The 24,233-nt window shown below is 48.5% G+C and overlaps 1 protein-coding gene across 2 annotated transcripts in view; it reads right to left on the bottom strand.

Annotated features, from left to right (window-relative positions):
* Positions 1 to 24,233, bottom strand: part of gfra1a (gdnf family receptor alpha 1a) — a 55,296-nt gene that overhangs the window by 25,484 nt on the left and 5,579 nt on the right. Inside the window, exon 4 of one of the 2 annotated variants that reach the window (XM_076042988.1) lies at positions 16,989 to 17,129. The exons of the other annotated variant lie outside the window; for it this stretch is intronic. Within the exon in view, the coding sequence (XP_075899103.1) occupies positions 16,989 to 17,129 (141 nt within the window). The remainder of the gene's footprint in view (positions 1 to 16,988; positions 17,130 to 24,233) is intronic. 2 annotated transcript variants of the gene reach the window in all.

The following is a 24,233-nucleotide window of genomic DNA, read 5'->3' as shown; positions in this document are numbered from 1 at the left end:
AAAATAACGGCTGTGGAATTTTTTTTTTTGCAAGTCTACCTCTTGCCAAGTTCTTGAAACGACAGTGGATTTGGAGAACAAGCGGGACTGCAAAAATAAAAAAATAAAAAAATAAAAATAAATAAAATGAAAAAAAAAAAACGACTCGGATCTATTTTGAACAAAAAGTTTCAAAAACTAAAATCACAGCCATGAAATAAAAACAAATCTGTTTGTATTCCCAGCCAGTTCTTTCCCGTTTGGCCCTGCCGATGTCACGCCGATGACTCCGGGATTCTATCAAGCAGCCTGCGAGCGCTCGGCTCAGCGCGGCGCCGCCAGAACGGTTAATAATTGATCGGCCGGCGCGATCAGCGGCGGTCAGCGCGGGGTTGCATCGCTCTTCAGTCTAACCGTTATTTCATAGGCGACTCTGTCAACAGCGACACCGCCGGCGGAATTCTGAGGGATTGAGGAGGAGGAGGAGGAGGAGGTTTCTTTTGCATTTCAGCCAAAAGTTGTGCAGAGCGACGTGCAAAACTATGGAGGGAATGTGCAGGCCTTCGGTCTAAACGCTGTCGCTCCTGAGGCTCAGGATCCTTGCTTTACGCGACAACAACGACACACAGGCCGCAGAAAGTTGCAGAGTTTTCCAGGACGCGTGTGTGCTTGTGTTTGGAATATTAAAGCTCAGCGAGGCTGCGAACATCGGCTCCACATGCAGCTGAACAACCCTCACCCGTATATTACACCGCCGCGTGCTGTTATGAAGTCGGGAGTCGGTGGCGCTCTGCACAACACACGCACACACACACACACACACACACACACACACACAGACACGCGCGCGCTGTAAAACCTGCTCTCGCATCCATCAGCGGTCGGCGGCTGAGTTTCACCTCCTGACAGTGTTTGAAAAACAGTCTGCGGGCGGCCGCAGCGTGAACCCTCCTGTGACCTTTGACCTCCAGGAAGCGCTGCAGATAACAGCGGCTGCCCGCGTGGAATGCACTCAACAGACTCCTTGTTGGATGTTTGGACTTTTAGGTTGTGTGTGGTTTTTTTTTTTAATGGATCTATAAATGTTTGAAAAGTTGTGAGTTGGAGCAAAATGCTGGTTGTTTTGTTCATCTATTTTTTTCCCCACCATCCACCTGGTAAACCAAAGACAAAAATGAACAGGGGTGAATTATAAGAAGACTATTAAACTTGCTTGCCCTGCTTTTAGCTGCTTACAAGGTCGTTTTTCAGATTTGTTTGAAATCACATTTTTTTTCCATCGTTATCAGTGGAGAAGCTCATTGACGGTCCAACCGGGGCCGGACCACTGTCTCCTGGACACACACCAGATGTTGAATTTATTTTTTTCCCCCATCCTGATGGGGAAAAAAAGTCCTAGCTGTCCTAAAGACAAACACAGACAATAAAACAACACGGTGGGGAGCTTGTAACCGCCGTGTTCCGCTCAAGCGCTCGTTCATCAGGCTGTTGGGGTCCTCGACCATGCGGTGGCGCAGTGGCCTGGCAGGGCCAGAGGACAAAGGGAAGGACTGAAGCTGCAGGAGAACGACGGGGAATTTGTCCACAAGCCACATGAAGCCGGACGAGTCACTTTGAAAGTGTTTTTTTTTTCATAGTTGATGGAACTAAAACACACGGGAGCTCGTTCAGCATCAGAGAGTCGGATCCTGTCAGTCAAAATCTCTGCATCTATAAAGAGACCTGATGGACCTGATGAAACCTGAGGAGCTGCTGGTGCTAGTAGCACAGGCGGGGAAAACACGTGAACAACATTTTTCCTGTGACGGCTGCTCCTGCTGCTTCTACGGATGTTGCATCTTTCCACTTTGAAATATGATTTCAATCATTTTTTTTTTTTTTAAACATTGGGTCGGCATTTATTTTCTACGTTCTGGCTCTCCTGGCGACTCGCCTCGGAGGCAGACATCAGATGTCAGCGAGCCGGCGAACGGGCAAAGTGGAGGTTGACGTTTTGACGAGCGCCGCCGGGGCCGTAGGAAGTGTTTCAGTAGCGGCCGTGCGGCTCCGGCTGAGGAGCTCACGGCTGAACTGAACGGCAGCAGTAAATAAAGGTCACGCCGGGGATTTTCTCTTTTTCATTTCATCTTCAGCAACACGGGTGAAAGGAAGATGAGTAGAATTTATCCATAAAGACAGACAAGCTGTGAGTCTGCTCTGGGTCTTTAACGGACGCTGCTCCAGAGCGACTTCACAATAAAATGCGACGAGGCAATAAAATTGTGTTCTGGTCTGTTAGAGATGAAACCGTATCGCCAGCTTCACTCTGGAAACTATCGCTCCTCCTGACACAAACTCTTTCTCTCTGCTCTTTTTTTCTGGCTCAGCCTCCTTTACAGAAGGATGAAAGATGCGGAAGGTTTTTTGATTTGTCGTGTCTAGAAATTAGAATCTGGACAGATGACAGAGAAGAAAACAACATGATGTCTGGTGCTATGTAGCAGCAGATCCTTTGCTCACGTTCAAAGTGTGCATAAAAGGACACAGTGGGAACTCAAGTATTCCCAGGAAAGTCAAACTAAACCAAAGTGGGCCGACGCAGGACTGCTCCTCCAAAATAAAAGCCTATTTGCGCAAGTGGCGGCTTTATTTATTCAATTAAAGGAGACAATGTCTGCGCGCAGTAGAATCGATTCTCTTTTAACCGCTGCCAGCGCAATATGGCTCAAGCAGCATCCATATTAAAAGACCCAAGTGCATTAATTAAAACAAAAAACACACAGCAACCGGTGCAATTTGAGCAAACAAAGGAATGTTGGTTTGTTCGGCCTAAAATAACCAGTGCAAAAATGAGAAAAGGCACCGTATCCTGCCCCCCCCCTCCCCCGTCCCCAAACTCCCCCCGTTATTTATTCATTGAATGTCTATTAACCTGAAGGCATTTCACAGAGAGCGCGGCTCATTATTCAATAAGGCTGATTTTGCGGCACAGACACAATATTCATTCCAGACAAACGTGAAACACATCCTGAGTTAAAAGACCACGAGAGGGGCGGAGGAGGAGAGATAGAGGAAGGGAGTCGGCGATGTGGAAAACTGGTTCACCTTCTCATATCAGATCAAACACGACTTCCATCCTCTTCCGGAAAGAAATACAAAAAAAAAAAAAAAAAAAAGAAAAAAATAGAAGCAAATTCTGAACAACCCTGCGATTTTTCTGGCCATCCAGTCTGAAAAAGTGCATCTTTCACATTGCATAGATGCAGCGAACATGTTTTGACCTTGAATGTCCTTTGTAGATCTGGGTCAACACGCACACAAACATCTAAATGAACTCCCCTCCCCTGCCATTCCAATGGAGAATTGATCGTGCTCCGTTTCTCTATTAGAGGCCAAAAACATCAGAAAACTTGCATGTGTTTTTTGTCATTTGCTTTAATAAGTGCAACATGGCACGTTGAGGTTTTATCTTCCTAACAACTACCCCGTGATACAATATCCCCTTGCAACTTTAGGAAACAGCCTCTAAAAAAATCCATCAGGGAATAAAAAACTTTTTATTCATTTTTTTTTTTTTTTTTTTCAGTTTTTAGTTTTTCACTAGCATTAACACATCCATGCGTTTCAGGGTCACCGGTGGCTTCTTCCTCTTTGCGTGTCAATAACAATTTGCCTCTGAAAGGCCTTAAACTGCTCTGATTCTGAGGGAACTGTTACCATCGGACTACAACTATTATCGGATCTGCAATTATCCCTCACTGATCCTGAAATGGGTCCTGCGAGGCTGTTTTTTTTTTTTTTTTTTCCTTTTTCGACCGATAGCGATCGAGCTCAGTTCATACATTGAGCGAGAAAAACAGGCAACCTGTCAGGTTCCATGCGCCTTTAGCAGTTGGAACAAAAGGGAGCCTTCGATCGAAGCGCTTTTTCTCGAGGTGAAGGAACATTTCCAGCGCAGTTTAAAAAAACAACAACCAAAAAGTAGAAACGGGGACCTCAGCAGCCTGTGTATAAGTAAAGTGCAATCCCTATCGTTTCTCATAGACTTTCCTGCAGATGAGTGCAAGTCATCCAACCAAGTGCACTCATAAAACACACAGAGAAGGGGGGAAAAAAAACACACAGCCTCTCAGACTCCATTATGTTCTTGGCCGCCGTCCAGCAAGTGGACATTTTTCAGCATTTAGCACAAGTAGATTATTTATTTTGTGTTTTATTTTTTTAATAACAGGACAGAAACCGAAACAGCTTCCGTCTAATATCCATCACGCCGCCGCCGCCGCCTGTTAGCTGCAGGTGTCGAACACAGCCAGCATCCTTCCTCCGCTCTTCCTCGCTGGAAATCTTGGTGTTTAATTCCCCGTCCAGCCGCCTGCCTGCCTGCCTGCCTGCCTGCCTGCCTGCCTGCCTGCCTGGATCCTGAGAGGATGTGTTAAAAGTGCCTGGCCTGGGGATGTTTGATTTCTCTCCCTCTGACAGATTGGAATAATAAGGAGAGCTAATTGGAGTGGCTGCTCGTCCGCTGATTACATGTGATTTGAGAAGCATCTGCCTCCATCTTTCTTTCTCTCTTGATCTATATATTCCTCCGCGTCCTTTGACTGCAGGGCTGCTGCCTCTCGCTGCGTTTCAGGAAACACGGCCCGTCACGGTTGCATAAACGCGCGCGCCAAAAGCAGAGCTGATTTGCCGCACTGGGGCAAAATCTCCATCAGCACGTAGCATCGCAGAATCGGACAAGGTCTGAAAATGAACATTTTGAAATTTCAACACAACCCAGAAGGCTCGACTCCTCCTGCCGGGACCTTTTTGGCTGTAAATGAAAACTGTATTGGGCAGGTGGACACAAGGCCATAGACAGAAACTGTTTCAGAGTTTCATTTAATGACCCTGTGTTTTAACTTTCAGCGCTTTGACTCTAACTCCTCTTCTATAAAAAAAAAAAAAAAAAAAAAAAAAAGGACGACTTCTCGCAGTTTCGCTCCTCATTCCAGTTCCAACAAAGAGCTTCACAACGTCTTCACAGAGTGACTCAGGTCTGTATTACAGCCGCTCTACCGGCGCTGCAGGAGTAGGAAAAAAAGGCGGGGATTATACTGGGGGGGTTTTCGCAGGCTTTTCGAAGCTGCTGTAACAAGTTTTTTTTTTTTAATGGATTATGACTCAAAATGTACTTTTTTATTAAAAAAAAAAAAAAAAAAAAAGGGCTGCGAATAAGAGTCAGAGTTAGCCAGAAGACTCGGAGCCAGTAATTCCCACTGCCGTAATTAAACTATGCCAACGTTCCCTCTGAGAACTATGAGTATTACTCACAAATTAATACGGCTTCCTCCAACAATGTGTATTTTTATGCCTTTTGTTCTGGAAAAAATGAGCTCAGTGGACAAATAAATAGAATCCAGGATGTTGCTGCTGTTGTTGTTGTTGTTGCGATTATCTCGGCTTCACAGCTCAGCTACAACCAGAACCAACATACCTTCACACACTCTCTCTCTCACACACACACACACACACACACGCAGACATACACTTGCATCGTGTCAAACACCATAACGCTGCTCCCGTGACTGCGACTCTCCATCACCGGCAAGACGGAGTTCAATTCTACACCGAGTTGCTCTCGTGAGTGCACACAGTGGCCCCGCGGGGGCTTCGGTCACGCGATATTAAATCCATCACCTTTTGCCATCACCCTCTGTGTGCAGGCCGGAGATGAATCGCTTTCAAAGAGGCAGATTAACAAAGACCGAACCTAAATCCTTCAAAGGCTGGATGGTACATCGGTCAAACGCTGTTAGGTGATATTTTCTCAGTGTATACAAGGAAAATCACTTTTAACGGTAGAAAACAATAAAAGCAAACTGCAGCATGTCGGCGTTCTTCTGCACGACTCTTCAATATCGTGTGGAACTCCTTGCCTGCAAAAGCGCTTCTGCCGGGGCCTCGACAACTTTGATATGATCTCAGGAGGTGGGAGGAGGTGGAAGGAGGTGGGTGGAGGTGAAAGGAGATGGAAGGAGGTGGTGGGTGGGATGACAGGACGGCAGTGTGGAAAGGAGGCAACAATATTAAATATAAGAGACAAAAGCGTGGACGGAAAAAGTAAAGTTTACATAAGAGTTAAAAAAGTTAGCATTAAACAAATGATTTATGGTCACATAAAAGAAAAGCTTGACAGGTTGATACGCTGTTAAGGAGGAGCTGGAAGAAGGAGTCTCCGGTCAGTCAAGGACATCAAGTTTATAGTCAGAGGCACAAAAGTTGAAACCAAACTGGGAGACAAGGACTGATAGCAGGAAGCCAGATACATGATTTCCTTTTGCCAGCAACGCAACACACAAAAGACCAACAACTCAAACGGGACGTGATGTGGGACAAAAAAAAAAAACAAGCTTTAATTTGCAGATGCAGTGAAGCTCTGCGACAGCAGTGAGGATGAAGCTCGACTCTCCGGGAAGGAGGACAAACTCTTAATCCTGGCAGGATTTCACTAAATTATCAATGAATGATTAATGTCCGCAGCTCTGCTATCACCGCAGGGAGAGAGAGAGAGAGAGAGAGAGAGAGAGAGAGAGAGAGAGAGAGAGAGAGAGAGAGTGAGGGAGAGAGAGAGAGAGAGAGAGAGAGGGAGAGAGAGAGAGAGAGAGAGAGAGAGAGAGAGAGAGAGAGAGAGAGAGAGAGAGGTTGAAAAAACATTTTCATAAGAAGGAGGAGTCTGACGGGGTTTAACGAGGAGCGATATGTCAACGTCAGGGTCCCAGGAGGTGGAGGAGGAGGAAGAGGAGTAGAAGGAGGTGGGGGAGGAGTAGGAGAAGTGAGAAGAGGAGGATAAGGAAGAGAAAGATGAGGAGGAGGAAGAGAAAAAGGAGAAGAAAGAAGAGGAAGAGACGAATGAAGGGCCTCCTGTCCTCAGGAGCCAATCAGAACGGAGTGTCAACAAAATCAAACCCAGGACAGTGACGGTTGTGCGTGGCGTCGCTGGTGTCGGCAGGATGTTTTCATTCCTGTTCAAGGCGAAATAACTTGCAGGCGTGACTCACAGCGCTGATAAAATCCAGTTAATTCCCCTAAAACACGATGATCCGACGTGACTTCCTGTCATCACTCTAAAAGTCTCGCGGGCTATAAAAAAAAAAAAAAAAAAAAGGACAACTTTAAAAAATAATTAAACAACAGCGTCGGTTGTGATTCAGCGTGACTCAAACTGCAACCGGCTTTCGGGATAATTGCGCCGGGTCGAGTTACGTAACTCGCCGCAGCCTTCAACCCTTTCACAGGTTGCCACGGCGATTATCGGCTGGTCGAGCTGATGGGAGTCAAACTTCCTGCGTCCACAAACTACTTCCTCCCTCCGTCCTCGGTGCTTCCTGCCGCCAACTTAGTTCCCAGCGCCGCGCCGTGGCGCTAGCGGCACCTGCGGCCAGGGGGGCGTTACCACGGCAACCACATCCCAGATGTTGCCTTCTGGGGGGAGATTTTCCTCGCATGGAAGTGAGCGTGAGGACTTTTATATGTATATATATATAGATATATATAGATGTAATTTTTTTTTTATTACTTCCTCTTGACATGTATGGCGGCGGCTGCGGTGATAATGTGCACAAATGGTTTCTGCAGCCAGCGGCGCCGACGTCACATGACATTTTAACGACGTGCAGGCGTGTGGGCTGCATTTCCGTGCGTCTGTCTGTGTGTGTGTGTGTGTGTGTGTGTGTGTGTGTGTGTGTGTGTGTGTGTGTGTGTGTGTGTGTGTGTGCGCAGCTTCGTGTTCTTCCTGGTTTATGTGTTTTTGATCTGCCTCCACGGTGGATGCTGCTACTTTTTTCCGCCCCATTACTGATCACTGATCGCTCCATCATCACACACCTGACCAGACCTGCGGTCGGCGCCTGAGTCAGTGACCTCAGTCAACACCCGCACTAACAGTAAATTAAAATAGCTGAAATGTAACAATGTTGGAATAACGCTTTTATTTTCTTACTGTTATTTCAATAAAAAAAGGAACAAACAAAGTGCAAGTCCAGTATCAGGAAACAAAGTTTGCAAAAGAAAAAAAAAAAAAAATTACACTTTGGTTAATAAATCAAATCAATTCAATGCAAACTCTGTTTCTCCAGCAGGCTGATCTCTGATCCACTGAGCCGCCCAGTCGGTCAATATTCTACGGCCGTTGGCCTCGTGCCCACCTGTTCTCTTCCAGTTATGTGAATGGAAAAAAATCTGCAAAGCTCATCTTCTACTTTTCAGCCACTTTATGATCTGCGCCGTCAAATCCACACACCTGCAAATGTAAAGAGACGTCTGCGTCTGGTTTCTGATCTGGAGTCATTTGACAGAACCCCTTTGTGGTCGCTTGTGACTGAACGAGCCGTTTCTTGGTCTCACTGAAACATCTTGCCATGCTGCTGCGTGTGGTGACAGTGAGTCTGAGCCCCCCCGCCCCCTCACACACACACACACACACACACACACACGAACACAGCGTCACGGTCTGGGAGTTCTAAATCGGCTGCGTTGCCTCTTAGTAACGCGAGCTGAAATACTGAAACAATCAGCAGCTGACTAAATGTGAGACATCCCTCCTCTGTCTCCTCCTCCTCCTCCTCCTCCCTCCACTCCTCCCTCCTCTCTCGCCTCCTCAGAAGGAGGAAAAGTTACAGGATGTACAGGACTCGTGTCGAGTCCTGCTAATTAACAGCTCCCGCGAGGCTTCACGCCAGCTTTCTGCAATTAACGTCGTCTCTTTGTGTGCGTTTGCGCGTCTGCCTGCATGTGTGTGTATATATGTCTGCGTGTGTGTGTGTGTGTGTGTGTGTGTGTGTGTGTGTGTGTGTGTGTGTGTGTTGTGTGTGTGTGCAACATGGGCGGCTATTCGATCCTCTGTGCATGCTAAAGGATTTGCTGCAGATGCGGCGAGGCCTCCGGTCGAGTGTCTTCCACTCACATCTGCCGCCGGCCTCCAGATTTCACGGTGGCCGAGTGGAGGCGGAGCCAGAGGATTTGGTGGGCGGAGTTTCAGGACCTATCTGAGCTGAGCTGAGCTGAGCTAAGCCGAGCTGAGCCGAACCAAGCCCGGGCCAAACCGTCGTCGACTGGTTCCTCCTTATCAACCCGTGAATTATCTCATCACTTTATTCAAACACCCCAAACTAAAGTCTCCTCCAGCCAATCGGCTCCTTCTGAAGTGACGGAACGTCGTTCCGCTCCGCTCGCCAGTTGTGCCGACCAGCTTTGCGCCTCCTAATGAGAACGACACTTCCTTCCTCTCGGCCCAGTTTGCACGACATGAATGGAAAACCGCTGGTCCCGCTGACACCTATTTGATGAGCAAATCCCCCACATTCATTATCCGCCGAGGAAGACTTCCAGCCCTTCCTTTAGATATTCCGGCTCTAAATACCCTCCAGGCCAGAGAGCAGAGCAGCCAGCCAACAGTCAGCCAGCCAACCAGCCAACCAGTCGGCCAGCCAGCAACGGCAGTCTGAGCACATAATCCCCACCACAGCAGGGCATAAAGTGGAGGAGGAGGAAGGTGGCAGTGGAAGGAAGGAAGGAAGGAAGGAAGAGCAGAAAGAAGGGTGAGAAGAAGATGGAGGGATTTTTTGTTCTGAATACATTTGTTGTGGAAGCACTAAAACCGACCAAATTCAATGAAACGTACCACAATTAATGAATAATCGATGATCAAAAAAAAAAATGCAAATCTCACTTTAACATTCTCAAAAATTCTCCGCATTTCTTAGAGTTCAGAGTTCTGACTCTCCCATATGTTCCCACAGCGAGGCCACTTTAAACAGTGCAACGGCCGCCAACAGAGTTCTGCTGACTTGTTCTGCCAATTAACTTTCTCTTCCGCTTCAACTTTAATCAGTAACGTTACAGCGAGTTATAAAAATGTGAGTGCGCTGCTCCGCTCCCTTAGTGAAAGTGGAGCCAAATTGCTGAGATGACCCCAGACAGCGGGAGGAGGGGGGGGGGATCTTTCCTTTCTAACAAATGAACCAGTGCATTAATGCGCACTTTCACATTCATCCTTGTTTTTTTATTTTTTTTATTTTAAATCACTGGCCGATCCTCTTATGGCCGCAACCCTGATGACAAAGTGTACTTCACAGACTGCAGACACATCTCAAACCAAAGTGGTTTATTCAAATTAGAGAGAGATAAAAAAATAAAAAAAAAGTTTGATTCATGAGTACGTGAAGGACGGAAAGAGTGGAAGAAAAAAAAAAAAAGAAAATTCCCAGAGATGAACTTATGGCTATGGCAGCCGCGTTATATAAACCTGCGGTCGCTGCGTCGCTCGCTAGCTCGCTCGGTCGGTCGGGGGGGAAAACAAATCAAACATCTCAACCTGGAGTGCAGGAATACATTAGTCTGAGTTCCCACTTGTAAGTGAAATTGGTTTCCTCGCCGCTCGTAAGCGCATTTGCAGCGAGTACATTTCAACCTTCACTTCCCCAAGTTAAGATGCAGGAGCAGCGGCGCTTTGCATGTAAATCTCCCAGTTTAAGCGCACGGCCTACGCTCGCTGGCTGGCTGGCTGACTGGCTGGCTGGCACACACACACACACACACACACACACACTCTCTCTCTCTCTATCTCTTTCTCTCTCTTAACCCTGCAGACAAAAGCTGCAGAGCGAATCTGCCGTCAACTCTCTGGGAGCCTGGAACTTGTGTACCGCTGGTGAAACACACTGCAGGGCAACTCAGCAGTGACTCACTGCCGGTGATGCAACCGCTAACGTGAACATCGTGGAGATGCGCTCGCACACACGCACACACACGAACACACACACACACACGCACTCGCACACATCTTTCCTCCTTCCAAGTGAGGAACCAGACGGTCAAAAGGTGGAACCACTTGGGGTTCTTGTTTACTTTTTTTTTTTTTACCAGAAATTAGCTGCTGGGTAAGCAAACAGCAGGGGGCCTGATAGACTGAGGGCTGATGGTGGAAGTCAGGGAGTAGAAGAAGAAAAAACCCAGAGTTTTTTGCTGAGAGGGTCTGAGGAGTTTAACTTCAAATCCACAATGGTTCTGCTAAAGACGGTAGAAAGTGAAATCAATTACCGCCACAGCGGCTCTACGGTCGGTTTTGGGATCTGCCTGGTCATATTAGATTCATATGAATACGCGATAGCTACTATTGCATAATAGCTAACCATCCATTCATTTTCAATACCCGCTTCTTCCTGAACTGAGGGTTGCGGGCCTCTCCCAGCTGTCATAGAGCAGCATTTGGACAAATTTGCACAAATGCTGCTCTGAGTCACAGCCGGTACAAGGAGGATGAAAGGCCGAGTGAAATCTGATAATCAAAAAAATGAGCTCATCAAAGGTAAATGAGTCGCTTTTATCCTGGCGATTTATCTACTGATGTTGCTTAGATGGCAGAGGCAGTGTGCACCCTGGACAAGTCGCCAGCTCATCCCAGGGCAGAACAGTTAACCGTTTTTTGAAATTCATCAGATTTGGTGGCGGCTCCATTCACATGTGTGTCCGTGATTGCGTGTGGAGGACGACTCGGTCCCTCTCAGTCCCTCTCGCTGCTGCAGGTCGTCTGCTGACACCGTCTCTCCTCAGAGCCGCTGTCTTCTGATTCAAGCGTTCCCCACAGCTGGAAGGTCTGAGCTACCAGAGCTGCCCGCTGGGAGCAGTGGGCAGGAAAAGCTGCCGGCTCATGTTTCTACAGCGCGAGGATGAGGCGGTGGGTGGGAGGGAAGGCGTGGAACTTAGTGCTTGTGTGTGAGTGGAGGGATTCTCTCCGCAGGCATCAGGGCGACGGGATGCACAAGCTAACGTGCTAACACGCTAATGCACCTGATGCACTCGGAGGTCCTGCAGCTCTTCTGAGGCCTCGGCTTGTGCAAGACGTCCGGTCGGCTTCTCCGCCCTCTCGGCTGGGTTGATGATACAGATCTGAGAACCGCAGGCCGATGCCAGGCGCTGAATAATGGATGAAACGAGCGGGCAGCAGCAGCAGCAGCAGCAGCAGCAGCGGTGGCGGTGTGATGGACATAAAGAGAGTCGTGGAAAAGAACGACTCGGCTTCTGTCTCACTTTGATGCTCTTGCCCTCTAGTCGGCATGTCTGACACCTCGCTCGTCTAAAACGAGGGGACGACCCTCCTCGCTTTGTTCCAGAAAACATCTCCTCTGACACGAGAAAAACCTTGTTTCTGCCTCTCGCTGTCTGACAGCCTGAAGTGATCTGACCTGCAGCCTCAACATCTTCTCTGACCTCAGGACGCCTCGCAACCAGGTCCTCTGTGATCGGTGGATAATAGCGGCAGCGCCGGAACACACACACACACACACACACACACACACACACACACCCTCTCTCTATCTCACTCTCTCGCTCTTCATCCCCTGAAGGCTGTTATCACTTTTACAACACTCTACAACAGTCTGTGGTGCTTCGGATCTCCTAAAAGGTTTTATCGGCCTGGCAAACACACCTGTTTGCATCTGTGATGGAGCCACGTGGCGGATGAGGAAAATGCTGGGATTTTTTTTTTTATTATTACTTGAGACTCAGGATTCCCAGTCAACCACCAGGCATAAATAAAAACCCCAGAGGGAGTCCAGCGACGGGGGGATGTGAAGACCCTCGTAAAGAAAAAGCTCAACTTGATGGGATTTCGACGGTTTGTTGATTTTTTTTCAGAACCTCCTATTTAAATGTACATTATTTCAACAGTCCATTAGTATTATTTATGCCCCTGCAGCTCCGGGTCCTGCTCCATGAATCTCTCATTAGAGGTCCTATGGATTTTCCATTCTACTAAACTTTGCAGGAGTTGAAAGGACTTTTTACCCCCTTTGGAGTAAAAAATCCGTAAAAACTTTTCATGAAACAATTTCAAACTTGATTCCAGTGGTTCCTGGTAGGTTTCATGCCTTCATTTTTATAAGCAATGGCCCTTTAAAGAGCTGAGGCACATCCTGCCTCATGGAATTGCTGCTATAGAAAAGGATTTACGGTTTGTAAATGGCATGGACTTGGTACTTTGCTTTGGTACTTTGCCTACATCTGCCAGAAAAGTCTGGCTTTTGTTTTCAACTTATTCCCTCTGGAAGAGCCTCAAAGCCTCAGAGATGGGAAGGACCCTCAGCTTCGCCTCCTGCCTTCACTTAAAATAACAAACTCGACTAACTCACACATGCAAATGAGCACAATTGGAAGGTTTTGTGTGCCAGGAACTGCTCACATCTGAACAGAAGGAGACCTTTTGGGTTCCAGCAGATGTTCAACAATGTGGAATACTTCACCCCCACCACCTCCCACTGGCACCATTGTGGCCCCTGTTTGTGTTAGCTTCTCCCTTTATGCAGATCAGTTCTGTTTGCTTTGCGAGGTGAAGTCGGTTTCGCTCTGAAAATTCAGAAAACCCGTTGCGGAGAGGGGAAAAGCCTCACAGCGACGTTTCTAATTAATCATGGCCGTTGCAGGTTAACGGCGGCAGAATTGTGCTGACTTTCTAAGCGTGCAGCAGGAGGATAAACGCTCTGGGCGTGGCCCCTCGTAAGCCCCTCTGACTAAGAACGCTGATTTAAAATAAGCTCCGTCAGCCGGGACGTGACTCATGCGGTCGAAAGGGGGGGAAGATTTTTCCCTTCCCTTCCTCATTTAATGATAACGCCTCATCCAAGGAGCAGCAGCAGCAGGACGATGGCCAAATCTCCCGGGATGACGAGAGCTGCGACAAACGGCCGAGATGACGGAGCCAATTATGACCAAAACAAACAAAAAAAAACATCTCAGGTTTTATCCTCGTAAGAGCAATTCATGTCGAATTTGCACAAATGCTGCTCTGAGTCATAGCCGCTACAAGGAGGATGAAAGGCCAAGTCAAATCTGATCATTTAAAAAAAAAAATAGCCCATCAAAGGTAAATGAGTCGCTTTTATTCTTGCAATTTATCCGCTGATGTTGCTTGAATGTCTTTAGGTGGCAGCAAAAAAGATGCTTGTTGCTCTGTAACAAGGCATAACACAGGAAGTGGAGTAAATAGGAAATTACATCACACAAGGAAGAGGAGGGGAGTTTAGAAATCAAAGACACCTGAGCTGAAAGACAGCGGGAACTTCAAACAAAGAGGAACGAAGAAGCTGAAGTAGAAACAAAAAAAAGTGAGAAGAGACACGATAAAAAAAAAATTATGAATGGGAATAAAAAAAAAAAAACAAGCGAATAAACAACCGGATGAACTGGAGATGGCGCATTCAAGAAGCAGTTTCCGGGGGAAGAGGATAAGGCACCGAGTCACCTGTTTGGAAGCAACAAAAGCCACTCTGGGACCAGGAACGCTGTGCTCACTCAGCTAAGTCCCTCCTCCTCCTCCTCCTCCTCCTCCTCTTCATTCACCAGCCTGGCTGCTAAAGTCACCTGCTCTCTCTTGATCACGCAACCTCTCCTCCGCTGTCTGCTACACACACACACACACACACACACACACACACACCAACATTCAACTTTCTGAACTGAACTGGACTCCGCACACCCACACTCACCCACACACAAAAGACTTATTTACATGTGGAGTTGTTGTAATTTTGCTTGAAAATCAATCTATGTTTGCTGAATTGCTTGGTTGTACATATATATTTATTTATATGTTTGTTGGAAATTTGACAGGCTGGACAGCTGGGAGACGGTTGTTGCGTCTCTTTCTTACCTCTCCAATTCTTCATGGAAATGTAAAAACTTGAATTATCGTTGTGACAGTGTGAATCCTGTCTGGCATCCAACTTTCAATTTTTATATGTTTGGGACTTCTCAGGCAAAATCGCCGCTCATCGATTAATCGATAATCGATTGATAAGGTCAATCAACTACCGATGAATGAATGAATTGATCATTTGCATCCCTTTTTGGAGAGTGGAGTTCTCCGCTGCAGCTCGAAAACAATTAAGCTGGACTGTCTGTGTTTAAAAAAACGTACATTTTTCAGCATGACCATACCACTTTTCTGCTGTACTTTAAAAGAGTGTGCATGAGCATGAGTGTGTGTTTGTGTGTAGTGGGGGGCCCTGACAGGAAGTCCAGGTTATTTAAAGACAGACTAATGTTTCCATCCAACTGTGACAATTCTTCTGCAAAGTTTATACAAGGCGACCCGAGTCCAATTATCCTCCTCTGTTTAACGTCGCAGCCGCAGCGCCTCGCACGGCATCACCACCACCACCACCACCACCTGGGACAATGAATCTCGCGAAATGACAATTTTTGGGGGTAGAAACGGTATTTACAGTTAAGCCCCCAGCGACATCCGTATTCCTGTCAGAGAACAGAGGGATTCTGGTTTTTAATTAATCCGAACGCTCGCAGGCTCTGAGTAGACGGGCACAAAAACACACACACACACACACACACTGACACACACACGTTTGTGCATGCTAGCACACATACAGGCACGAGCCCATCAAGCTGAGACCGGAGCAGGAACAGCTGAGCACGACAGGCGGAGGGAGGGGGGCGGAGCCAAATGGCGACCTTTGTCCCGCTAAAAGTGTCTAGTAAAGAAATGGGGGAGGAGTCTGGTGGTCTTGGGGGGAGGAGGGGGAGTTTTAGTTTTAGTTTTTAGTTTTTTCTGCAGGCGGGATGCTCAGCAGGCCTCACACGACCAGAAAAATTCAAACATTGCAAGGAAGCAGGAGAGGAGAGGAAGTGCGGGGCCGAGCGACGGCGGCCTGAATGACCTCGGGTTCGAGTTGGGACGTGACTGTTTTTGGCGTGACTCAACCTCATGATGTCACATCCTGGTGTGATCCTCCCTGCAGCCACACCGCCAGCACAAGAACAAAACCTGTTAGTCAGCCAGCACCACTCAAACCTCCGCCGGCATCTCCAGTCAGCAGCAGCATGCCTGCCTGTGTGTGTGTGTGTGTGTGTGTGTGTGTGTGTGTGTGTGTGTGTGTGTGTGTAGCAAATTAAAAGAAAAACGGCAAAAATCATCCAAACTCTGAAATACTTCCAGTCTTCCCATCTCCACTATTGCAATTAGCAGGTTTCTCTCTTCTTTTTCCTTTTTTGTTTCGCTCCCGTCAAACTACTGCAGCAGTCACAGCCGCCGACTGCCCTCTAAAATGGAAATTCACGAGGCCCGAGCGGCGCTGGGGGAATACGGAGACGTGACACTTCGCTCCGTCTCCTGCCTCCTCCTCAACCCGGCCGCCAGCCGCCTCCTCTGGGGAAGGTTGGGGCGCTCCACCACCGAGACGCACATCTGCCTGAGGAAACTGAAGGACGCGTCAGCTGTCAACTGAGCTGACACTGACTAATCCACCGGCCACTGGTCTGACACCTCTGTCTGAGGGTCCCGGCGGAGGCAGCGGTCTATGCATGGAAAAATCTGAGACTCCAGTCACGGTGTCAGATGGAGGAGAAACTGATACTAGGAGACTATTTTTTTTTGACAAAACCAAGCCTCAAACCAGACCTGGACCCTGTAACAGCATTGCACTGGTGCTACTGAAATAATCAACTGGCCCCAGAGTGAGCAGCAGTTCTTGGAGGTGCAGAGGGAACCATCAGATTTATCGCACAGCCTCAAAACTCTGAGTTTTAACTTAAGACCAGCAAGATTAATTCCCCTGAAGCCAAACCAATTGCTTTTAGATCTCCCTTTGCTCCTAAATTACATTTAATAGAGTTGTAAACAGCCTGTTGGGTCTGTTGATGTGTTTGTGCGCTGTGTGGTGTGTTGTCGTCTGTTAGCATTTCCCGATCTTTGCTCATTTTTTCGTGGACACAGGGAACGAGCTAACGATTAATTTGCCAGTTCCAGTCGGCTCTTCACCCGTCTGCCGCTCTCCATTGTGTTTGTTCTTGGAGTTGCTCCAGTCTCAACATGACCTGATACACATTACGATTCATTTAGACTGATTTGATGTTGAATACCTGCTTGGTATTGTGCGCCCCGGACGACACAGACTTTGGTTCAAATTGTGAACTCGTTAGCTCGAGAGGGAAAGTCAGACACATTCCAAGCAAGTCAAGCACTCCATGTAGTTTACCCAGTATGGCCCAATTGGGATGAGCTCTCCTGTTTCTACTGGGGTCCTGAAGTTCGGTGGAGGAGGGGCTCCCTCTGCCCTGGGCCACGCCCCCCCTGCCTGGAGCCCCAGTGGCAGCGCCGCTCCACGGTTCCCCACCCTCTGCAAGAGATGCGCTTCATTCAGGACCAACCCGAGCAAGCAGCCAACAAGCAGCCGGTCAACAGCCACTGGGGGCTCAGCGGGGTTCACGATACTGGGTCACAAGGGAGGTCAAATTATTTGGAAAAAAGAAAGAATAGTAAGGCAGGCTCACGGGTCAAAAGAGGAGGAAAAGAAGCCAACGGACAGAGAGAGCATTCACATCATTCAGCTGGTGGGCAAAAGTCACAGTCATCAGGGGATCCAGGTAGGAAGCGGTGAGAGCAGACCGGGTACGCAGGGTCAAGGGTTACAGAGAGGCGTGGCCAGAGAAGGAAGGCGGGACAGGAAGGAAAGAAGGAAGGAAGGAGGAACTGGAGGAGGAGGAGGAGAGAAGTGTTGCCTGTCTCTGAGGTCGCTGAGGGAGTATAGTTCTTATCAGCAGCAGACACAACAGGACCGAGCTGCAAAAACTCTTCAATCATCAGCCAAAGTTCAACAGCAGCCCCGAACTGTCGTCAAAACACAAACTCAAAGTCAAAACCAGCTTTCAATCTTTACACAAAGGAAAATAATTACGAGTCATTTTTCCCCCTTTTTTTTTCTTTTCCAAACAACCAGCCAGGCCACGACCGTCTGCGTGGTGTTTACCCAGATCGCTCCGCTCTGCTCAGCTGCGTATGGAGAGCAAACACACACACACAAACAAACAAACAAACAAAGATCGATCGGACCGTCACGCACCCCTCACACAAAACAAGGCCGGGCTGGATGAGAAGCATGTGGAGCTCGCCGGACAACTGCAGGCAGCACGCATGTATGGATTTTCTTTTAACAGTCGTGGATGCAACTGATTCTGATCCGCACGTGTCGAAAAACCTGATGGAATGAATTCGAAACAGAGCTGTTTGTGACGACAGCAAGTTCAGTCCGAGTTGACTCGTAATACATTAAGAATCGGCATCAGTGGAACCTCCAGCTGCTGGATGGATGGCTGTGATCTGCACAAAGTGGACAAAACTTGGGAATAATGAACTAATTATATTCTGCAAGCGCAACATTAAAGACTGTAATGACTCTGCAGGCTGAGTGAAACGTGAGACAACAGCAGTATGTACTGACACACACTACGCTACATTAACTCAACACTTCTCAGCTGCATTTACCCACAACATGCTTTATTTATTATAATCACTTTTGTTCTGGCGTTGGATAGTATAGATCAAAAAAAACTTTTTTTTTTTTTTTTTTGCACGATTGAACGATTCTGGACATTAACGCTTTCATCTCACAACTCATCTCTGGAGCTGATAAAGCGGTAAAACCATCTGGTGCAGGCCTGCTCTGTCCTGCTGGAAACTTTACTGAGACGCTGCTGCGCTCCCGCTAATCTGAGGGTTTTAGCACCAGGCTGCGGAGTTGCCGCACCTGCCGTCGCTCCATCACGCCTCTCGGCCGGCCAAGAAGAACAAACGTGAGGCAACTGGAGCTACCGTGACACAGGGAAGGTTCGCCGCTGGCATTGAGAGTGAAGCGTGAAATGATTTTAGCACGAAGCACGGCAGCGAGGAGACTGTCAACGTGGCCTCCTCTAATTTGTGTTAAATTTCACACAACTGTGTTTGCTTTTCCTGAACGTACAGAAGTGATGATGTAATGGCCGTCAGATGCGGCTTCAGGATTTCACTTCCTGCTGTTCAGCTCCTCTCACCAGATTGTTTTACATTGTCTCCGCCCATCTGTGCCCTGTTTATGAGCGTTGTTTTTCCCCTGCAATAATAGAACCTGAATATTGATTGATTTTTTTCTGATTTTTTTTGTTGTGAACCTGCAACCCAGTCAAGCCTGTCAGTGCCCCTCTAATTTGCAGTGGCAAGAGTGTTGAGACTTTGCTCAGCGCATACATACAAACACACACAATTGCTGCGTTAAACTAAAGTGAAACTCAAGGGGAAAAAATAATAGCTTCTGGCGTGGGAAGTGATTTCTTGATTCCGCCTATGTTCTTTTCTCATCTCGCCCCACTTTATAAAGCTGCCTACCGCCGCTGTATGTTAGTGCTGCCTGTGATTTGGTGCCTGATTGCAGACGCTTTCTCTCTCCCTTCTTCTGTGTGTGTGTGTGTGTGTGTGTGTGTGTGTGCGTGTGTGTGCGTGCGTGCGCGCCTGTGTAACAATCGGCGTGGGTGTCTGCCCACCGCGTGTCTGTGGAAAGTTAATTGTGCGTATTAGCATGCGGCATAAAGCAGTAGGGTGAGAGTGGTGGTGGGTGAGCTGGGCGGGGGTGGGCTGTGGGGGGGCGGGGGGGGGGGCAGACCTGGCACATGCTCGCTCGCTCCTTCGCTCGCCCACCGCTGATTCGAGCTGTCAAACAGCTTTATTAACGATGATGAATCACCGCTCCACTCTGCAGCCAATCAAAGGCCTCTCGGGGGGGGGGGGGGGGGGACTCAAATCTGGTCACCTTTAGCTAAATGATTTTCTTGATCTCGCGCTGCGTCGGCCAGCGGCTGAACTGGCAACCCGGCGATTCTGGCCGCCGTCGGAATCGTTCCTGCCGGCGGCACCACAGCTGGATTTGGTGGATCTTTTTTTTTTTTCCCCAGAATTAAGTGGTCAGCAGCGGCACGGCTGCACGGGGAGGAGGAAGGCTTTGAGGAAATTTTGTTCGGCTGGAGCGAGCAAATGGAACAATGAGGAGAGACGGTGGGTAAAAAGGGTTGACCTTGCCTTCAGATTAGATCTGGTGCCGCTTCCTCCGTGCTGTATAAAACACCGCCTTCCACGATGCAAGCTGACAGCTAGCAGTGAATCAGAACCACCTCTTCTTTTTCACGTGCAGGAAATTTCCCAGAGCTTCGCCTTTAACCTCTTTAACCAACGACCACCCCTCCCATTTATTTCCATCGAGCGAAAAAATGAAAAATTAATCTCCTGGAATTCAGAAATAGTTGACATGATGAAATCTATTTACGCTGACAAAACCCCGCAGAGCCAGGACAAGGTCGGCAAAAAAAAAAAAAACCATGAATCTCCGACGCAACGGCGTGTGTGTGTGTGTGTGTGTGTGTGTGTGTGTGTGTGTGTGTGTGTGTGTGTGTGTGTGTGTGTCAGAGGACCAAAGTGGAGCCGGGACTGAAATAGTACACCGCAAACCTTCACTGAAGGATAAAGACGGAGCTGAACACTTTTGGGCAGAAAAAGAAGGAGAGAACACAGGAGGAGGGCAGGGAGGGAGGAAGGGGGGGGGGGGGGGGAAGAGAGGAGAGAGAAATCAATAGATTCTTGTAGACACAGCCTCAAGTTTCCAGTCCTACACGGTGCCGCATCGATTAGGTTTCATATGTGATGGGAGAAGCAGGGACAGAAATGTCAAGAGTGGATTTGGGAGTCTTTAAACAAACTGGTGCAGAGGAGCAAGGGGGAGGGGCTCCGTGACCTCCGTGACCTCCGCCGGGTGTCCGAGTGTTTCAGCTAAAGGCCTGAAAATGGTGAAAATGATTGAAGCGACTCCGGGAGACTGTCTGCCTCACCACTAACAGACAGGGGGCGCTGATAATCGAGCCCTCCTTCACTTCAAAAGTGCATCAACGATGGATCAGCTGAGCGACACCGCAGGACTCGAACTTCTCGAGATGATCGACGTCCCGGATCGCCAGCCAACCCCGAGGAGCAGCAACGCGCGGCGTGATGACACGTGACTGCGCTGAAGATTTAGAGCCACCCACCTCTGGAAACGACTTTCTGCATGCGGGGGGAACTCTTCACGCGTGCAGAGGTAAAGCATTCTGGGAAATGATGCAAAGGGACTTCGTGAGAGTGTTAAATGTTTTTTCCGTCAAGAGTTTTTTTTTTTCTCCGCTCTCATCATGAGCCAGCGTCAGTCCAGCGTGTTGCCCTGTACATCGAGCCAGACCCAGTACAAGACTCAAAGCTTAACGGCTAAATATGGTCCAAGCCGCCGTGGCCCCGGTCTGCCCGGTTGCCGCAGCGTCGCTGCAGCAAGAAGTGAGGAAATAAGAAGTGGAGGAAACGCCCACTCACTTCAACAACTTCAGTAAAGTTGCGCTAAATCTGCTTATTTGGTGGCAAACAAGCGCGCAGATGTTCCCACCCGGCTCCAAATATATTTGACTGAGTAAGCGTGAAGCTGGAATTGGCAAAAGAAAAAAAAAAAGGAAACAAGTGTGCTCAGTCGAGCAGCTCTGGATAAATAAAGGCAGGGAAATAAAGTGAAGAGGGCAGGCGGGATCCTCTCTCCTCGACAGATAGTGCATGCTAAATTATGTCCCTACCTCCCAAACTCTCTCTCTCTCTCTCTCTCTCTCTCTCTCTCCCTCTCTCTCTCTCTCCCTCTCCCTCTGCCGACTCTATCCCTTGCACGTGTGTGTGTAAACACGTACATGCACTCGGACGGTGTATAGCGGAGGTGTGGCGGTGAATTGTGGAGGAGGAGAAGGAGAAGGACGAGGAGAAGGGGAAGGAGGAGTAAGAGGGGGAGGGGTTGGAGGAGGTGAAGGAGGTGGAGGAGGTGGTGAAGGTGGTTGAGAGATAGCGGCAGACGGTCTTATCTGTAAACATTGGCAGCTCATTATGAGAGCGACTTCCTGTGCAGCCAGTGGTTGAGTGGCGCTGACAGCCTCTCATCTCAGCCCGGTGTGTGTGTGTGTGTGTGTGTGTGTGTGTGTGTGTGTGTGTGTGCGCGCATGCGTGCGTCAGCACTGGGGGGGATTTCAGCCGCCACCATCGTTTGACAGCCAGGCCGCACTTACAGATGTTCTCGCAGCCTCCACATCCACTCTCTCTCTCTCTCTTTCTCTCTCATTTCTCTCGTTCTCTCTCGAATGCTTTCAAGGTTGTCTTTAGCAGTGGAGGGGGGAGGTTAGTGGGATGAGAGGGGTCGGGGGAGGGGACGAGATGCGTTTGAAGTCTTGACACATGCAAGAGACAAAAATATTGAGCTCTGGTGAATTTCGGTGGGGGGGGGGGGGGGCTTACTACGGGTTGGTGGGCGGGTCGGGTGACACGCAGCCGTGGCTGCAGCAGGGTGACAGCAGGGAGCTTAAGGCGTCAGAACAAGGCAGGGAACAGGAGTTCTTCTTCTGGGTGAAACTTTTAGAACTTTGGGAGCCCCGCGATTGCCGGGACAGTGGATTTAAAAACAGGGTTTTTTATATCGGGAAGGACTCTGGAATTGGGTAACTTCACAAGCACCGGAAACCAAGACACACACACAAAGTCCAGAAGCTCCTGGACAACCTCTGTGAGTCCAGAGAACATGTGTACTAGGAACATGAAAATGCCACTTGTGGTTTAAAGGCTTCAGGAAAACCACTAGGAAAAAGAAAATCAGGCTGGATGGAACGCGCTTCCATACGAAATGTGTGATCTGACGTTTGGTCTTCTTCACTGAGTCAACGTTGTACCAAACAACTGAGAGTTGGAAAATCGCACGACGGGAATATGAAGTCCACAGGAAGAGACAAGAAACTCAGATGGAGTGAAAATGGACGAGGAGTTAATTCGAAGTTGGAGAGAGGAGGAGAACTTTAGGAAAACTTCAAGAGAACTTCAGGAGAACTTCAGGGGAACGTGAGCGTGAGGAAAAGACTGAAGACAGACTGAAAGACCAGTTTTGGTGGGACTGTGTTAAAATCTACTCAACAGGGCAAAGAAAGAGCTGAAGAAGCTGGAGTCAGACACCAGCGTCTTCCAGCAGACACCAGCATGTTCCAGTCTCACCACGGGCTCGTGAGGATGAGGGTTGTTTACGCTCCTCTGTCACGGCCGCTCCACTCCGAACCTGCGCAGGCTCACGTCCACTTTTCCTGCCACCCCATCCTTCAGCCCCCCGCTGCTGTTTAGTCATTCTTGGCTGCTGCCCAGACACTCGATTAAGATCCGTGTCACTTTCTGCCCGCCGTTACATTTCTCATCCCTCTCCCACCCAAATGACAATCGGCTCAAGGGGGGAAAAAAGAGAACCAAAGGCCCCTCTTGTCTGCAAACTGTGCAATCACGCGGTGTGATAGCAGTGGCAATATGCCAGATGGTTAGAAAAAGAAAATAACACCACTATCTATATTAAAAGCAATGCTCATGGGGAAAAGAAGGAAAGAAGGTATTGGAGCGTCGGTGACTGCAGTGCTCCAAGAACAAACTCATCCACTGCTGGGATTTTCAAGCCGCCTCAGCTGAAACGATACGGCAGTAATTCCAAGTCCACTTTAATCTTAGAGAGGGAGCGAGAGAGAACAAGAAATATATATATATAAATTTAAAAGGTCTGTGTTTGCTGGCACCCCCCTGCATGGATCAGTGACTCACCAGCACAGACGACTGGTGCAGCTATTTCATCTCAAATCTGCTCCCTCCTTCCTCTAAGCTGCTATAAACTCATACGCAACGATGGGAAATTACCAGTATTTTATATTTCTTCTTTTTCCCCCTCGCGTTTTCACTGCGGTCCTTTACGGATTTCAAAAAAAGAAAAGCTGAGAATCTTAGCGTCCAAACCGAGCGAGCGCAGCCTGGATGCAAACCAGACGATACAATGGAGGGTTTGCAACACTCGAGCGAGAACCTCCGTGTCGACGAGGCCTTTCATGTTCCTCGGCCCGTGTGCGTCCCGTCACTGTTTGTCACGCACGTTCCTCGTGTTGGACGTGGAGTACGGGAAGCGACGAGGCTTTTATCCCCGCTAATGGGGACGCGCTAGTCTCAAAGGTTCCAGCAGAAGGCGGCGGGAGAACCAGGCGAGTACTTTAATGAACTGAAACAGAGACTTGAAAACAGGTAGAGCTGCTAAAGAGAGATTAAATTGAAATACATATATATGTGTGCGTGTGTGTGTGTGTATACAGGGACTGAACATAAGGGATGTGTTGTTGGGGAAGGAAATCGAGGAGAGCAATTAAGCAGCCGACTTCAAAGTGAAGCGGAACCTGGCGAAGCTGCTAACGTAGGTGTTGCCTGCAAGCATCGTCGTTCAGACGATTCCCCGGCTGCTGCCCTCCCCAGCAGCTCCACTCTCGCTGCTGTCGACGCTCTCGACGCTCGAGTCGCGTCACAACGGAGACTGATCAACCTGGAAACCAGGGATGGGATGACAAAACACTCCTGTTTC

The sequence above is a fragment of the Nelusetta ayraudi genome, unplaced genomic scaffold (assembly GCF_046127955.1).
Source record: "Nelusetta ayraudi isolate G7.1 ecotype Tasmania unplaced genomic scaffold, CSIRO-AGI_Nayr_v1 ptg000072l, whole genome shotgun sequence".
Lineage (NCBI taxonomy): Eukaryota > Metazoa > Chordata > Actinopteri > Tetraodontiformes > Monacanthidae > Nelusetta > Nelusetta ayraudi.
Note: the sequence above shows the minus strand (reverse complement) of the source record. Positions and strands in the feature narration are given on the sequence as shown.